The sequence below is a fragment of the Cucumis melo genome, chromosome 6 (assembly GCF_025177605.1).
Source record: "Cucumis melo cultivar AY chromosome 6, USDA_Cmelo_AY_1.0, whole genome shotgun sequence".
Lineage (NCBI taxonomy): Eukaryota > Viridiplantae > Streptophyta > Magnoliopsida > Cucurbitales > Cucurbitaceae > Cucumis > Cucumis melo.
In genome coordinates, this window is record NC_066862.1 from 26,665,494 (window position 1) to 26,682,921 (window position 17,428).

Consider the following 17,428-nt stretch of genomic DNA (forward strand, 5'->3'; position numbering starts at 1 on the left):
ATATAGTTGAAAAAATGATTAATAGATTTAAGGTCTGTTTGGATTGACTTAAAAAAAGTGTTTTTTTAATAAACTCATTTTTGTTTAAATTTATTTTTGGGAAAATTATTTAAAATACATTTAAAAAACTATTTTGAGTAGCTTTTAAACACTTTGTTTTTTTAAAAAAAAAACTTATTTTTTAAATTAAACACTTGAAAATGTAATCTAAACACATCATTAGTTTTAAAAAATTAGAAATTTAAAACCAATTTATTATCTCATAAAATAAAAAAAATATTATAAAACCTTACTTTTGTTTTTTTATTAAATGTTTAGTTTGAAAATATGAAAATTATAAGAACGTTTTTAAATATAGTAAAATATACTAAAATATTTACGACATATAGTAAAATTTTAAATTCTATTAATAAACTTCTATTATTGTCTATCAATGTGATTGATAGAAATATATAAGTATGTATCAATGTCTATTATTGATAGATCTAAAATTTGGCTATATTTTGTAAATTTTTTTTTGTCAAATTTATCATTTTTTACTAATTCTAAAGTTATAATTGAAAAATGCTAAGAAAACCATAACAATTGAAGAGAGAGAGAGAGACGTAGATAGTTAACAAAACATTGTCTAACAATTGAAATAGTATTTTAAAAAATTATATGAACAATGTGTGTTTAATAATAAGTTATTAAAGTTTATAATTTTATATAGAATAGAATAAGGCCATAACATAGTAGAAAGAAGTCAAAACTAATTTGATGTAATGAAATATAGAAGTGCTTTGGTTGGGTAAATTTATTATGAATAATATTATTCAAGTATTTAAAAATTAAAAAAGAAAATAAAGAAAGAGAGTAAAGTGGAAATGAAAAAGGAAAAAGGAAAAATGAGAAGAGAGATAGGAGAAAATGGGCGCGTGAGAATATTGAAAAAGGCGCGTGAGTCAGAAACAAAATTCAGAGCAGGATCGAAGCTCCATAATAGCAACAGTACCTATCATCATCATCATCATCCTCTTCCTGCCCCCCTCCCCTCCATTTCTCCTTCTTCAATTTATCCTCAAATCCCCACAATACCCTCCACTTCCATCTTCACCCTCCTCCTCCTCTCTCTCTCTCTCTCTCTCTCTGCACCAGCTATGGTGTCTATGAAATGAAGGACCGCCAACGCTGGCAGCCTGAAGAAGACGCCCTTCTCCGAGCTTATGTCAAACAATATGGCCCTAAAGAATGGAATCTCATCTCTCACCGCATGCCCAACCCTCTCCATCGCGACCCTAAATCCTGCCTCGAACGCTGGAAAAATTACCTCAAACCTGGCTTGAAGAAAGGCTCTCTTTCCCCTGAAGAGCAGTCCCTCGTTATCTCTCTTCAGGCTAAGTACGGCAACAAGTGGAAGAAGATCGCCGCCGAGGTCCCCGGCCGCACCCCCAAACGCCTCGGTAAGTGGTGGGAGGTTTTTAAAGAGAAACAGCTCAAACAGTTACACAAGGCCAACAACTTAACGCAATCCTCCCTCGACCCCAATCTTCCTATTTCTCTTGCTGTTTCCTCCCCCGAGAAAGCGCTTCAAGGCCCTTACGACCATATTTTGGAGACCTTCGCTGAGAAGTACGTTCAGCCTAAGCTTTATCCTCATCCAATTCCTATCCCCGACGCCGATCCCCTGCTTTCTCTTGGATCCGTTACCTCTACCACTTCCTCTTCCACTCTTCTTCCTCTCTGGATGAATGTCAACTCCACCAGTACTGCTTCTTCTTCCACTTGCTCAACCACGCCGTCTCCCTCCGTCAGTTTAACGCTATCTCCATCTGAACCTGGGTGTTTGGAGTCGGAAGTTAACCGGATCGGAGCCTTAGTTCAGTACTGTAAGGAGGTGGAAGAAGGGCGGCAGAGTTGGGTTCAACACAAGAAGGAAGCTAGCTGGAGATTGAATCGATTAGAGCAACAACTGGAATCGGAGAAAGCAAGGAAGAAAAGGGAGAAAATGGAGGAGATGGAAGCGAAAATACAGAGGTTGAGAGAAGAAGAAAGGGTTTATTTAGGAGGAATCGAGAGGGATTACAAAGAACAGTTGAATGCTTTGCAAAGAGAAGCGGATTGTAAAGAGGCGAAGCTTGTGGAAGATTGGTGTAATAAGCATTCGAAATTGGTGAAGCTAGTGGAGAAATTTGGAGGTCATGGGTTGTTGGGTGTTTCCAAGGATATTGTTCATTGAAATTCTGCTTCCATGGCGGTCTGAGTTCAAATGCAGGTTGGTTTTTTCTCTCTGCACCAGTTTCTTTTTACATTACATAGACTCTGTTTTTTTGGTGGGAACAAATTTGATAATCAAAGGGAAGAAGAAGAAGAAGAAGAAGATTAAAAAGTAAGTAATAAAGAAAAAAAGGATGGAAAAACTCATCTCTCTCTCTCTCTCTCTCTTTCATTCCAATGGGATCTTATTATTAATTAATTAATAAAAATTTAATTCTACGAGACTTTCATTATTTCTCATCTTTTGTCTTCTGAATTGATTTGGTATCAATACAACTATATGGAGATTAATCATCAAAATTGTTTGAAAGAGTGTTTTTTCAGTACACTATAATTGTGAGAATGTGGACAGAGATGGAAATTTCAAGTCAACTTGACTTGAAGGTTAGTACATTACATTTGAGTTATTGAAATCAAAATCGAAATACACGGCCATACATGGTTTGAGTCTTTGTTTTCATTTCTTGGTTAACATGTGCTATGTTATTAAACTACTAAGATTTGAAACCCATATAAAGTGTGTTTATTATATTATATTAGTATTTGTCAATTATGACAATGCATCATTGTGTAATTTAAAGTTCTGTCATTCATTGGTTAAGTTAAGACTTGGAAGATATTATTTTCACAATAATAGTTAGTTGTTATACTAAATAGTAATTATATTACATAAGGAATAAAACTTACACTATTCCTTGGAGAAAAAATTCCCCACTATCGGAAACAATGTCATTTGCAACACTATCTAATAAAGGAAAGTGCAAGTGAAATTAAATATTGTTTTTTCTCCTTTATATATATATATATATTTCAAAGCATTTGATTCCATGTATTAGGATTGCTGATGTCTGATTCTTTATACAACTGATTTGACTTAATGTCTGGACTTCCAACTACCCATTCTACTCCAAACTTTTTATATACCTCATTGAAAGTATATTAAACAAAAATTGTGCTAATCAAATGTTTAACTTATTTTGGAAGAAGCAAGAAGCCATATGGCTGCCTAATAAAAGTAAGACAAGATTGCAGAAACTAACCCCTTTCAGTAATAGTTGTAATTATATTATCTTACCGTAAAATTTGAGTTTTCAAATTAGATCTTCAAAGTTAGATAATTAAACATTGTAATAATTGATGGTTCACTTTTGGGTGTTCAATTTGAATAATTATCATAAGTATGAGTATTATATTCAATTTTGACATTATAGAATTTGAGTGCCTAAAGGTTTGAGGGTGTAATAAATTACAACCATATTCCAAAGGTAATATTTATGTCCATTGTCTTGCTAGAAGGGTAAGACTATTGAGAATTATTCATAACAATCTTTGGTTTATTGGTCTAAATCGAGTATTATGATTAGAATAGATTATCATTATTAATAGTTTTAGGATAGCTTTATGATTTAGGGTGGTGATTTAAACTTCTCTAGTCAAGTTTATCATTATTTGATTGAATAGAAATTTGTTGCTAGAGGTGGACTTAATTGCATTAAATCTTTTGACCCAACAATCACAATCACAATCACAATCACAAGAACGAGAGAATAAACCATTGACATTTGGAATGATAATCATTGGTGCAATATAGAGTTAGATATTCTATTATTGGATTAAGATATATATAGTTTAAATTGTGTTGATGTATTGTTTACTAATAAATTAAATACACGAGGGAAAATTGTTTACAAGATTTTGGGCATTGGAGGGATTATTTTTATTTTTATTTTTATTTTTATTTTTATTTTTATTTTTATTTTTATTTTAAAGGAATATTTGAATAATAAAAATATAATTTACAAATTATTTAGTCACTGTCATAATTTGTTGTAATAAGGATGGAGGGAATTAATAAAGTAGCGGAGAAATTATTGGAAGTAGAATTTAGAGTCCGCACTCAACTGAAATTAAAAGGGAAGACGTTGACAGCATCATCAAAAAAATTAAATAAAAAATAACCATAGTAATAGGAATTCATTAATTAATCACATTCTTTGCCATTTATTTTCTCCTCTTCCTAATATTCTTCTCCTTCTTCGTATTCTCACTTATTATTCTTTACTATTTCTTCATTTTCTTTTCCAAAATTTCTTCTTTCTTCTTCATCTCTCATCTTCTTTTTTCTTCTTGGTACAATATTTAAACATTATTGATACATGATCTAAACGATCGTGTACCAATATCTAAACGATCAATTGTTTATCTAAGATAATCACATATTACTAATAGATCATTTACATTTGGTACAAGATCCTTTGACTGGATACAAAATTATTTAAATAGGTACAAGTGTACAAGATCGTTTAGACTAGATACAAGGGTATAAGATCGTGTAGCAAGATCTTTAGATTTGAATCATGTAGTAAGATCGTTTACACTAGGTACAAAATTGTTTGCACTAGGTACAATGATACAAAATCGTTTAGACTGGGTACTAGAGTATAAGATCGTATACCAAGATCATTTAAATTTGGTAAAATATTGTTTAGACTAGGTATGAGAGTGTAAGATCGGTTAAACTAAATACAAGATCGTTTAAACTTAGTATAAAAGTACAAGATTATTTAGACTTGATACAAAGTTGTTTTTAATTTTTCTTCACGTGTTTAATAAAAGAGGTATTTTTGTTATTTCACATGGTGGACTTGTGAGTTTTTTCCTTTTTCAAAATTGTTATATACAATATAAATATTTTCACGCTTTATTCTATTTTTTAAAAAACCTCATACTTAATTATTATTTCTAATGAAGAGAAATATTTAAAAAATAGCTACCTTTGTTTAAAAATCGTGAGGAAGAGAAGAAAGATACAATGACAAACTTGAAGTATTTAAAAAATAGCTACCTTTATGGATTTTGTTACATGAGCCGTAAATAATTTGATATTTGGTTACATTTATAAAAGTTTCCCTTAAAATTGTGATAAAGTTATAATTATCTTAAAAATATACAAATCCTAAAAAAAAAAAGTTTATTTTAAGACATTAAGAAATTTCGTAGAACTAGGCCTCTTCTCTGAATCTCTCTCAGATCTATCACCTGATGTGGATTTGGATTGGGCTTTAATTAGGTTTCCACCACATTCTTTCAAGACTTTACCTTGTTTGGGCTTTACCCAAAAACTTTGGATCTGAACTCTAACGCCTTCATGTACAACCAATCTAAAGGACACATAACTCACTTTACTATATTTTCATGTCTTTTAATCATTTCATGCGCTTGTCCAAATATATCACAAAATCCAAGGTTTACTTCCGAAAAAAATTATTAAAAGATAACAAAACTGAAAATTAATAATAAAAAAAAATGTGAAATTGTAAAAAAATGCTCACTCCTGAATTAAAACTCCCAATGTTCAAATACGAGTTTTGTTGGTTTCTAAACAAATAAAGAAACAACAAAATACACTATAATTAGGTCACTTCCCCCCACCCCCAAAAAAGAAAAAAAAAAAAAAGAAGATTTTTTTCAACTTTTTCTTCATTCACTCAAACACGACAACCGCACCTAACTCTTTCTCTCTCATTCTCATTCACTCTCAATCGAAACCGAAACTTTCTCATGCTTTTAAGTGCATTTTGATTATCTATGAGAAAAAAATGTTTTTCAAGAATATATTTTATTTTAAGCACTACCCTAAAAATGAGTTTAAAATTTAAACACTTGTATGAAAATATTCATCTCTATTTGTAGTTATATTTATGGACATCTATTGAAACAAAAAGGTAGGTTAAGTAACATGTTTTTCTATTTACTAGAAATTTAATAGAAATAAAGGAGAGGATACACCTCCAAACTCAAGAAATAAAACAGAGGAATTTGTTTAGCATCCCTATTTCTAAAAGTAAGAAGAAGAAGATTCAGTCTAACAAGCAGCACACATTAGTCAAAACAACATAAAACTACCTATACGTGAATTCATAACCAAAATATCTCAATCTTTCACCAATTTTCTCAACTCACAAACAATGAGATTCATTCATAACGGTATAAGCTCGAGGAAGACAAAAATAGAGAAGAAAAGAAGGAAAGTAACAAAGAGCAATGAAAATATTAGTCTAACAATAACAATGGTTAGATTGGACCATCTGTTTGTTTGGCAGGAAATTTAAGAGGAACATATAACTAAAGGTAAAGGTAAGTAATGAAGCGAGAAGTTTAATATAATTTATAAAAGGTTTGGCAAATTAGCAATATAATTCAAAAGATGCATTTGTGTCACATTTTTATAAGTGGTACAAACGCAACCTACCTTTTCTTTTGCTCTGGATAAGCAACAGACAACAAATGCTATTGAATCTTTTCTTCTACAATTTTTATAGTAAAAAGCTTATATCCTTTTATGGGTGTGGCCTCCGAGACGTTGAAATAAGAATTGTCTAAATTCAGATTGTGATCTTCCATTTTTTTACTTGGTTCTTGAGCTTATTACGGTTCTTGGCTTTGATATTTTTTTAGGAATACTAGCTATCTTTTTAATAATTTACTTTATTGAAATAAAGCAATAAAAAATAAAAAGAGAGAAAAAGAAGAGGAACAAAGTAAAATCATACTTCTAGTTTTAAGCTATTCCAAGCATACTCCACCAAAGAGAAACAAATGGAAAATACAAGTACCATTAGAGGTGATGAAATCTTAAACGTGATGATAAAGATGTGCCTGATCAACAAGAGACGAAAATAATAGCGAAGAAAATCAAATGCAAACAACCCCCATATCCTCTTCCACAAATACAATTATCATAAAACCAAAATAAAAAACTAATCCAAAATAAAATATCTTTAAGAACAATGCGCCAAACATACCTCGTAAAGAATCCACTTGATAATTTGGCGGATAAATAACATCCAAGTTATCAAAAACTCATATGAAAATTGAAAATAGAAACTAGTTGCAAAAGTCCAACCAACCCAGACGAATAACAACATCAATTAAAACAATCAAAAGAATATTTGCAATAATGAAATTCATAATCCATTTCCCTAATAATAAAAAAATCGATGCAGATCATCCCATGCAAACAAACTAAAAACGATAATAAAATCAAAATAACATCCACTAACCTCAAGCAGTTCAGTCACTCCACCCGAAAATGAGTGTAACCCACCAAGAATCGATGTTAAAACATCAAGAAAGCGCCGATGATCGAATAAAAAATCAGCAAATTAAATAAAAAACTAGAAACTGAGTATGATTTGCAATGATCGAGATGGATGAGAAAGTAGTGGGTTTCAATTAAAAGATCATTTGGAAATGACAGAAACCGAAAAATACTTAAAAAAGAGTGAGCACACAAGTTTTCGGCTAGGTCAAAAATGGGGGAGAAATAGGAAAGGAGGTGTAGTATGGAGGGCATTTTCGTAATTTCAATTAATATGAAAATAATTTGCAAATTCCTGATCAATCACTTAGAATTCATTTTCTAAAAAAATTGTTTTTAATGACTTCTCTAAATGAATTATTTTACAAAATAACTTTTAAAAAAATGCATTATGTGAACTTGCCAAACACTACAATTTTTTTTCAAAATATTCTTTTTGCAAATTTAAACACTTTAAAATCCCAATCGGACACACCCTTAGTCGTGCAGGATTTTTCATCTTCTTTTTCATTCACGCTAGACCATGGAAACTGTACTTCTCTCTCTCATTCTTACCCTCTCAATTGAAACTCTCTCAAGTTTTTAGTTGCGTCAACCACACGTTGGTCCACCTTAACTCCACTGTTTGTTCTATCATGGATCGTGGTTGCAGTCGCTCGCCTCATCAATCGACGATTTTTACTGTCTTCATGTGCTCTTCAAAGGTAACAAAATAATACAATTTTTCTTTTCAACAATGTATTACAATAATCTAGATTGTTTCTATTAGAGAAGCATGCCACATAAGCAATCCACATAGATTATCTACATTTGTGAAATTAGCGACAAGTTCTCAACCTGCATAGCTCAATATTCTAGAACCTTCAATTTGTTGAAAATTGGTTGGATGAATATTTCCTCAACCAATCATTTATCACCACTTGTATTATCATTAATATTTACTCATTCTTATTGGCTTACTCTAATTACCCTTATTTTATTCCTTCCCTTCATTTAGGGTTTCTTACTATATAAATATTCCTTACTTACATTTATTGAAATATAGAAAATAGAGAAACAACTTCTCCACAAAACGTTCATCTCAACATCTCTATCTTGGTACCAGAGCAGAAAAAATGACCGACACCCCTCTTACTGCTTTGTTGTCAATAATCCCAAATTTCAGCAACCTTCCTATGAATAAGTTATTGAATCAATTGCCCTCTACCAAACTTGATTGTACCAACTATTTGCTTTGGCAAACTCTTTCTCTTCCAATCGTGAAAAGTTACAAATTAAAGGTACACTTGATAGGTGAAACATCCTTACTTTTCTGAATGAAATTGGAATTTATTTGTTTGGTATGGTCTTAAACAAGGAAAACATGTACAACCAAATACTCTCAAATTTAAGAAATTTGGTTTATGGGAAAATAGTATTTCAGTGGGGGATTTACCTTTTAAGATCGGTGTTGGTAATCCATTTATCAATTGTGTTGCTGTTAAAAATGCATCCCACCAAGAACTGAGGGGCAAGGTAGCTTGAGCCAATAAAGTAAGGCCAGTTTCAGTAATATGTCGATGTTTTCTTTCAGCTTGACCATTTTGGACAGATGTATAAGGACAAAAAAGTCTAGAAACAATTCCCATTTCGTTGCACATACGATGAATCTTGATAAATTCGCCACCATTATCAGATTGAAAGGCTTTGATTATTTTTGTTTGCACATAGGTAATGAAATGTTTGAATGCTTCAAGGGCTGCACTTTTCTGTTTAAGTGGATAAATCCAACTGTACTTGCTAAAATCATCAACAAAAATAATAAAATATCGATAGCTATCTGTTGATGTAACGGGGACCGGTCCCCATAAGTCAGAGTGAATGAGATCAAGGCATTGAGATGCTCTACTTTGAGAAATATTGAAAGGAAGATTGTGTGCTTTACCCAAATGACAAGACTCACAAAACATAAACCGGTCCCCATAAGTCAGAGTGAATGAGATCAAGGCATTGAGATGCTCTACTTTGAGAAATATTGAAAGGAAGATTGTGTGCTTTACCCAAATGACAAGACTCACAAAACATAAAATCTCCATTGTCATTAATCGGAAAATTACAATCCTTAGCTATAGAATTCAAAACTGGCGTTGAGGGTGACCCAAACGCCTATGCCAAACAGTTTTAGATGCACCACCATTAGCCTTTTTAGATAAAAGGAATGTTGATGCATTTTTATTTATGTGCTTAAACTGTAGTTTTCTGCTGCCACTTTTCTTCAGATCAGCTACCACAGCTACGCTCTCAAGGTGATAGAGCCCATCTTTTAGTACCCCTCGCATTATAGTTCGACCCGTATCCTTGTCATTAACAAAATAGTAATCACCTTGAAATTCAAGATAAACATTATTGTCCTGGGCTAGCTTAAAAACACTAATCAGTTTCTTTTTTATATCAGACACACATAACACATTTTCTAATTTTATGCTACTCTTTCCATTAGACAAATTTGAATGCCTAGTACAAGAAATTTGCAGTTTATTACCATTCCCAACAATAACATGCTCAATACCTGAGTATTTCGAAGGATTTGACAAGTTTGAGTAGTCTGCTGTCACATGGTTTGTTGCCCCATTATCAACATACCAGTGTGGTGACAAAAGCAGTTACTTGGAGTAAAAGTGTGCCCTCTGTTCAAATTAAAATTCCTAGAAAATTCCTTATTGAATCTGTTATAGCATACCAGTGCAGAATCCCATATTTTCCACATACTTGGCATGTCGATTTATTTCCTCTTCCTCGGCCACGACCACGACTGCCATTGTTATAGAAGGTTACCACCACACTGACCATTACCATTTGAGCGATTATTATTATGTGGATATGAGTTCCCAGATTGTCGAGCATCATTATTTGCACGATTTCGAACCATATTCACAGTGGCGTTCTCGATAATATTACTTGGATTTTTTGTTGGAGTTTTGATGCTCAAGACGTTTCTCAAATATTAGTAATTCGGACTGCATATCTAGCCAGGAGATGTCGGGTTTTTCCTGAATAGCAGCGGTTATAGGATTCTAGACTTCATCCAACCCCAATAAGACCTGAGAAATTAAAGAACGAAGAGGGACAGGACTCCCGACCTGGCCGAGGTTTTCAGCATTAGTTTTCATAATGCGTAAATAATCTTCCATCTTGGAATTACCTTTTCGGGTAGTTTGAAACGTGTGCCTAAGAAAATCTTCCTCTACTCTTGATTGTACTCCAAATAAATCTTGTATGGCTTCCCAAAGGTCTTTTGCTGTGTTGAACCCCATTAGTTGAAAAGCCACTTCCGCTGTCATTGAGTTGTATATCCAGCCTAAAAGTAGTAGATCAGAGGTAACCCATTGATCAAATTTTGAATTTACCATTTTTGTTTCAGTGGATCTTGATGATGCTCGATCAGTTGCTTTAACAATGCCATTTGATTATGATTCATCAGTTTGATTAATGATGAATTTCGGTGGACATGGATTTTCTCATGTCAAATGCCCTTCGAGTTTGTAACTCTTCAAAATAGGAAGGGCTAGAGTTTTCTACAGCAAATAATTTCCACGATCAAGTTGAACAGAGGGAAGTAGATTTAGTAATTGGTTTAGAGGAGCGTTACTGAAATTTGTGGTTGAGGATCTAATGAAGGAGACGATGTTGGCCATTTCAATGCTCTGATGCCAAGTAAGAAATCGTAGTTTGCAAATATGGGAGAAATTTCCTCTATCTTGTATTGGCAGTGCAATAGTACTTTGTTATTTATACAGAGGGTTTCCTTAAGGAATAGGAAAATAAGGAATAAAGAATATTGCACAATTTAAAAAATATTTACAGGTGCAGCAATACAATTGAATAAAGGGTATATTTCTTCAACAAACTGAACCTTCTACAATGTGATGACATGGATGATTTGTTGGCAGCTTTACTTTTGTGGTTGACTGATGTGTACTGTCATCTTGGCATTTCTCCTTAACATAAGATTGTTTGTATTGATCAGTTCTCCAAAAGGAAACGACTAACGAGTCCTCGAAAATCAACTTGCAGTAAAAGTGTTTATAATAATTGTATTTGTACTTTCAGACTCCAAATTAGAAATTTAACTTATACTTGATTACACCTATTAGGACTGTATGTATCTTACGTGTTCTATAAAGAAGAAACAAACCCTTGAAAATCAACTTGAAGATCAAAAGTATTGTAATGCAAAAGATCAAGGAGAGCCTTAGTGAAGATCTTATAGAAAAGTTTAGATACTAAATATTTTGACATTTGCTTGATTTTTCAATTAGAAATCAATCATCAAAGTTTATGTTGCATTTGATTCATAGAATATATCAATCGAAATCTAACGCCCATTTAAATTTGGAAAATTTTCATAAATATAACAAACTATAAAAATCTTTCAGTATAACAAAACCCATAAAGTTAGACATTTTTTAAATATTCCAGGTTTGTCATTCCATTTTTCTCCTTCTCTTTGCGGTTTTTTTTATTGTCTTTCTTTCTTTACTCTTCTTTTTTTCCGCTGCGATTTCTTTCCATCTTTCTTCTTTTCCTTTTCTTTTTTACATCGTTTAGATTTGGGTAACCAAATTTGATTTCGTTCTATCGCCTTTCTTCTTTTTCTTTTTTCTTTTTTTCACTTTTTTTTACGCCGTTTAGATTTGAGTAACCAAATCTAATTTCTTTCTATCGTCTTTTTTCTTTTTCTCTTTTTTTTTTGCTACGTCCATCATCTTTCTTCTTTTCCTCATCTTTTTTTACGTTATTTAGATTAGGCTAACCAAATTTAAAAGATTGTGTATAAAGAATCTTGAAAAAAATCGTTTAGCCAAATCTAGAGGATTGTGTACCAAATTTTGAAAAAATAAATCGTTTTTATTTGGCTGTCCAAATCTAAATGATCGTGTACCAAAAAATAGCCAAATCTAAACGATCATGCACCAAATATATTATACGCATTGTTGATGGGACATTTTTGGTATTTTCATTGTGGACCTGTGGGTTTTTTCTGTTTTTAGAATTGTTCTATGTGTAAATATTTTGCCGCTTTGTTATATTTTTTAAAAAATCCCTTTAAACTTTCTAATAATTGAAAGATAATTGAAGTTTGGATTACTGGAGGGTGCAATTATTATTGGATGAAAAATTTGTGGTAAAAAATGTAACGACCCAACTCCTTATACTAAGCCGAAGTCATTACTAATTAAAAGATAAATAAAATTTCTTAAAAAAATATATAGAAAATAAAACAAAACCTCAAATACTCATTAAAAATCATAAACAAATGTATATAAGGATAAAATTAAATAAAATCCTAACTTGGGCCCTATCTAGTTTTAAAGAAAAATAAATAAAAATAAAATAAAATAAAATAAAAAAGTGCATCTGATCAACGACGAAAGACAAAAGAAAAATGATCCCTATGGCTCGCCACGGTCACTTTTTGTCATTCGCCAGCTTCCCTCTACCTCTGCCTGTAAAATTAAACTAGGAAAGAGTAAGTATAAAAATATACTCAGTAATGGACCCACTACTAGTCCTGCTAGGTGCCTGTTAACTTCCTATTAGAGTCTTGTAAAGTGGTACCCCTAAACTAGCACGTTCCCGAACACGTGCAAATCTTTGATTTCGTAGGGACATATCTGGTCTTTGGTGAATCCAAAGGAACACCTAGGTCAAATTGGTCTTTAGTGTACCCGAAGGAAACACTAAGACAATCAGGCTATGAGTGACCCCGTCGAATCACTCATAATCATGTCTATGTCTATGTCTATGTCATACTGGACTGTTGATCCCGTTGGACTACATAGTCATAAAATGTGGTGATCTTGAGGGACACCCATGTGGGTACGACTCTATAGTTAAAGCTAACAGCACAACCTAACCATAGCATGTAACATAACATACATCATCATAAACATGACATAAGTATCGATCATATCATTTCTAATCAAACAATGTCATCAAAGACATAACACATCGTCATCATCAATGTACTACTAGTAATAAACATACTAACAACCATCGTCATCAACCACCCATATAATGATAGTCCTTATCAATAGCATCAAGTTATGCATTTTAGCTATCATCAATGCATAACCATAAATACATGCAGTCTCTTAAATTCGGTTCGAAGGCCAAGTAGTAGAATCTCTTACATGGAGATTAGTTAAAACCGAAGGTAATCCTAATGGTAAGGTCAAGTTTTCAAGGAGTAATCCTAAACAGTAAGAGTAAAATACTCAGTTTAATAATTTAACTCGCAGTTGATTAAGGATCTAACAATCTAGTTGTTTTAAATTACCCAAAATCAAGGCCGAATTCGATTTACACTAAGAGGACAAATTCCCAACTTAGCTTCCAATTAATTCTAACTAAATAAATTCAAAAATTATTTAATTAGAGTCCAAAATTACTATTCGTTGGGTATGCCCAAAACCCAATCAAACTTACCAAGGCTTACCAAAATAGGTGCAAAAAGAACCAAAAGTTAAGACTGGCGATTCTGTTTGAAAGACAGGATGGCTCGGGAGCGGCTCACGACTGGAAGGGGAAATCAGCTTGGGCAGGGGTAGGCTCAAGGCACGGCTCGACTGAAGGATGCGCACCCGACTCGCAGCTTTCACGCGCAAGGTCGGCATGGCAGTTGGGGAAACGGCTTGCACAAGCGCGCATGGTTGGACAAGGCGCGACTGGGAGAGGCTCGGTGCAAAGACACATTGGCTTGCGGCTGATAGATCGACAATGTGCGCGACGCGTTACTCGCGGCTTCACAAGCTCGGCTTGCAGAAACAGTCCGGTAACGGTGACGACTGACAAACGATTGACGGACGAAGCTTGGCACGCTCGGGTGTTTGACTTGGCCGACGATCGACGACTAAAAGAACGACGCAATGGTCAGCAAACAACTGAAGACACGCGACACACACACTCCTTCGAAGCAGACAGTTGAGCTTGGATTACTTCGGACGAGCAGGTGACGGATGAAAAAAGTACGATGGTAGCGGCGAAGGTGAGCGGCGGCGGCGGTGCAAGAGGGTGGCTAGGGTTTTTAGGGTTTGTGAAAATAGAGTTTTGTGATGAAGATGATGAATAGTTCCACACCTCTCAATGCCCTATTTAATAATAATAACTCCTTTCATTTTTTTTCCTTTTTCGCTTCCCTAAAAATCTTCACTCTCTCTCTTCATTTAAAACCCACCAAATCTTTTCTTTAAACTCAAATTTCTCTCTGTCTCCAATCCAATCATCTTTATCTTTTAAAAAAATAAATATCCTACCTAATTATATTATCCACATAATATAGTTATTTTAACTTCAAAATCAATTAATTATACAATCAAATATATAATTAATCAAAATTTCTCCAATACAAACAATTAAATAATATCTAATAAGTTTCAATTTCTACCAATAAAGTATTTCAACAATTAAATAACACCCAAAAATCAAAATTTAACTTAAGATAATTACTATCAAATTACCTTAAATTTGGGGCGTTACAATCTTTCCTCCTTTGAGAAACTTCTGTTCTCGAAAGTTCTAATCCACAAACAGCTCAGGGTACTTGGCTCTCATGTCATTCTCCCTCTCCCATGTGGCCTCTTCAGCTCCGTGGTTCCGCCAAAGAACTTTAACCAGTGCAACCCCTCTATTACGAAGCATTTTGACCTCCCTTACCAAAATCTTAACGGGTTGCTCCTCATAGCTTAAGTTATCATTAATTTTTAATGGCTTAAAGTCAACTACATGTGTCGGGTCTGCGACATACTTTCTCAGTATAGAGACATGGAAAACATCATGAACTGCAGAAAACACTGGGGGCAACACCAAACAATAAGCTACAGGGCCAATCCACTCAAGTATCTCTAATGGCCCTACAAAACGTGGACTTAGCTTCCCCTTCTTCTCGAACCTCAGAACACCCTTCATAGGTTCTACCTTTAGAAACACCATGTCTTTCACATCAAACTCGAGATCCTTATTCCGTTCATCAGCATAACTCTTCTGTCTGCTCTGTGCTGTCAGCATACGAGCTATAATCTTCTGTATGGCTGCATTGGTGGTCTGACTAACTCAGGGCCTAACATTCTCTACTCACCAACTTCATCCCAACATACAAGAGATCTACAACACCTACCATATAGAGCCTCAAACGGTTCCATGCCAATGGTAGCCTGGTAGCTGTTATTATAGGCGAACTCCATCAAATGCAAATGAGAGTCCCAACTCCCTGAAAACTCCAATAAACAAGCTCGTAACATGTCTTCCAAAATATGGTTCAAATGCTCTGTTTGACCATCTGTCTGAGGATGAAAGGCTGTACTGAAATCTAACCTCGTGTCCAAGGCAAGCTGAAGTCCTTTACATAACTTTGATGTGAAACGAGCATTTTATTCTCTCAAGCATTCATTATTTTAATAGGCTCCTTCATATACCCATTGATTGATCAATGGGTTTGGGTCCTTAGGACACCTAAGTTTTGGAAAGAGGAGGAGATAGGCAAATGTAGATATGCCTATATCTCAACATACGTCCTTCCGTCAAGTGTGGCGAGGAGAGATAAAATAATATATATACACTAAAAATTTCTTTTAATTTTCTAAAACGTTTTTAGGAATTGTGATTAATGTTTATTATCGTCTTGTTCATTAATCCCACGATTTTCTCCTAAATAAAAGTTTTTTTTAAGGTTTTTTAAACCGCTGGCTATCTATCCTCCATTATATATACCTCGGTTATCCTCTTATCTCAACACATAAGGAAACAACTTCTCATCCTTATTTCTGTCATAACAAAAGTTTCTCGAGAGCTATTCATACATCTGTCATTTTGAGTGATTTTGATTTTAGTTGGTTTCTATGCAAAATCAATTGAAGAAGATGTTGTTTTATCATAGGGATGATGGAGCATTATTCTGTTTGCACGATCCAGAGCAGAGCTACGAAATGTCTTAAAGAGAGCGTATTCCGCGACTCAGTGATCTACTAATATTGTTTTTGTTTTGTAGTTTCTGTTCTAATACCGATCTGTCTTATTGTCTTGCAATTTCTGTTATGTTTTTCTATGTATCAGTTTGCTGGATCTGAACGAGTCATGTGTTGAAGATCGAAGTGCAACAACAACAAGATTGAACAATGAAGAACTATCAATAATTGATTGGGATAAAGGGAGGAGAAAAATGGAAGAAGATGTATCTTGAGAGATTGAAATCATTGAAAATGTGTAAAAATAACAAATAAAATCTAAAAAAGAATAAAAAAAAATAATAATTCAAATTAAAAATAATAATAAACGGATAAGATGGCGTAAAATGTAAAGATATATTATAAATTAAAATGGAAATGATGATAAACAAAATAAAGATTGATTGAAAAGCAAACCAAATATGATATGTGATACCGAAAATACAAATATATTTGTAAATGCCGGCAATCTTGATTCCGTGAGATGGGAATCTCACAACCGACATTCGGATTCACATTTGTATTTTGAAAATCGGGCTCTTTTATTCTTTATCTCACTAAGTTGGAATCTCACCACCAACGTTTCGGTTTACATTAAATCTCAATTGAGAGTTAATATGTTTGAAGTCTGTAAGTTACACGTTGTTATCCGACCATACTAGGAGCTGTAGGGGCAATTAGGAATTTTAGAAGTATACGCCATGTGCATTGCATTTAGCAATTGCAATACGAAGAAGAAAGAAATGAAATATGAAAACAGAAGGTGTTGGACTTATGTGGATTGGGGTTTAATTTAAGTGGGTTTGAGCCACATTCTTAAGACCAGTACTTTAGCTTATTTGGGCTTTACTCAAAAAGTTTGGATCTTAGGTCTAACCTTCATGTAATTGTAGCACCAACCTAATTTACCATATCATTTGATTTGTAGGCTAATCATGTAAGTTATCCTAATTATATAATTGCTGTGCTTTTAACACTGTAAAAGTTTGTTATTGACCCAAAGAATTAATTAGTTATGTTTTTTTTAGAACATAAATAGGCAAAATAATAATAATTAAAAATTCCTTCCACACCCACTTGTTGAATTATA

General features: G+C 33.4%; 1 protein-coding gene and 1 long non-coding RNA gene across 2 annotated transcripts; one reads left to right on the forward strand and one right to left on the reverse strand.

Moving 5' to 3' along the window:
- Positions 1-906: 906 nt before the first annotated feature.
- On the forward strand, positions 907-2,489 carry LOC103500142 (transcription factor AS1-like). The gene has a single exon (XM_008463351.3). It carries the CDS (start codon positions 1,154-1,156, stop codon positions 2,216-2,218), a length of 1,065 nt encoding a protein of 354 aa, XP_008461573.1. The 5' UTR covers positions 907-1,153; the 3' UTR covers positions 2,219-2,489.
- Positions 2,490-5,083: 2,594 nt separating this feature from the next.
- LOC127149805 (uncharacterized) lies at positions 5,084-7,611 on the reverse strand. Its single transcript, XR_007821514.1, has 2 exons — positions 7,320-7,611; positions 5,084-5,417 (listed from the first exon to the last, which is right to left on the reverse strand). It is a non-coding gene; the product is annotated as an uncharacterized LOC127149805 (long non-coding RNA).
- Positions 7,612-17,428: the final 9,817 nt, after the last annotated feature.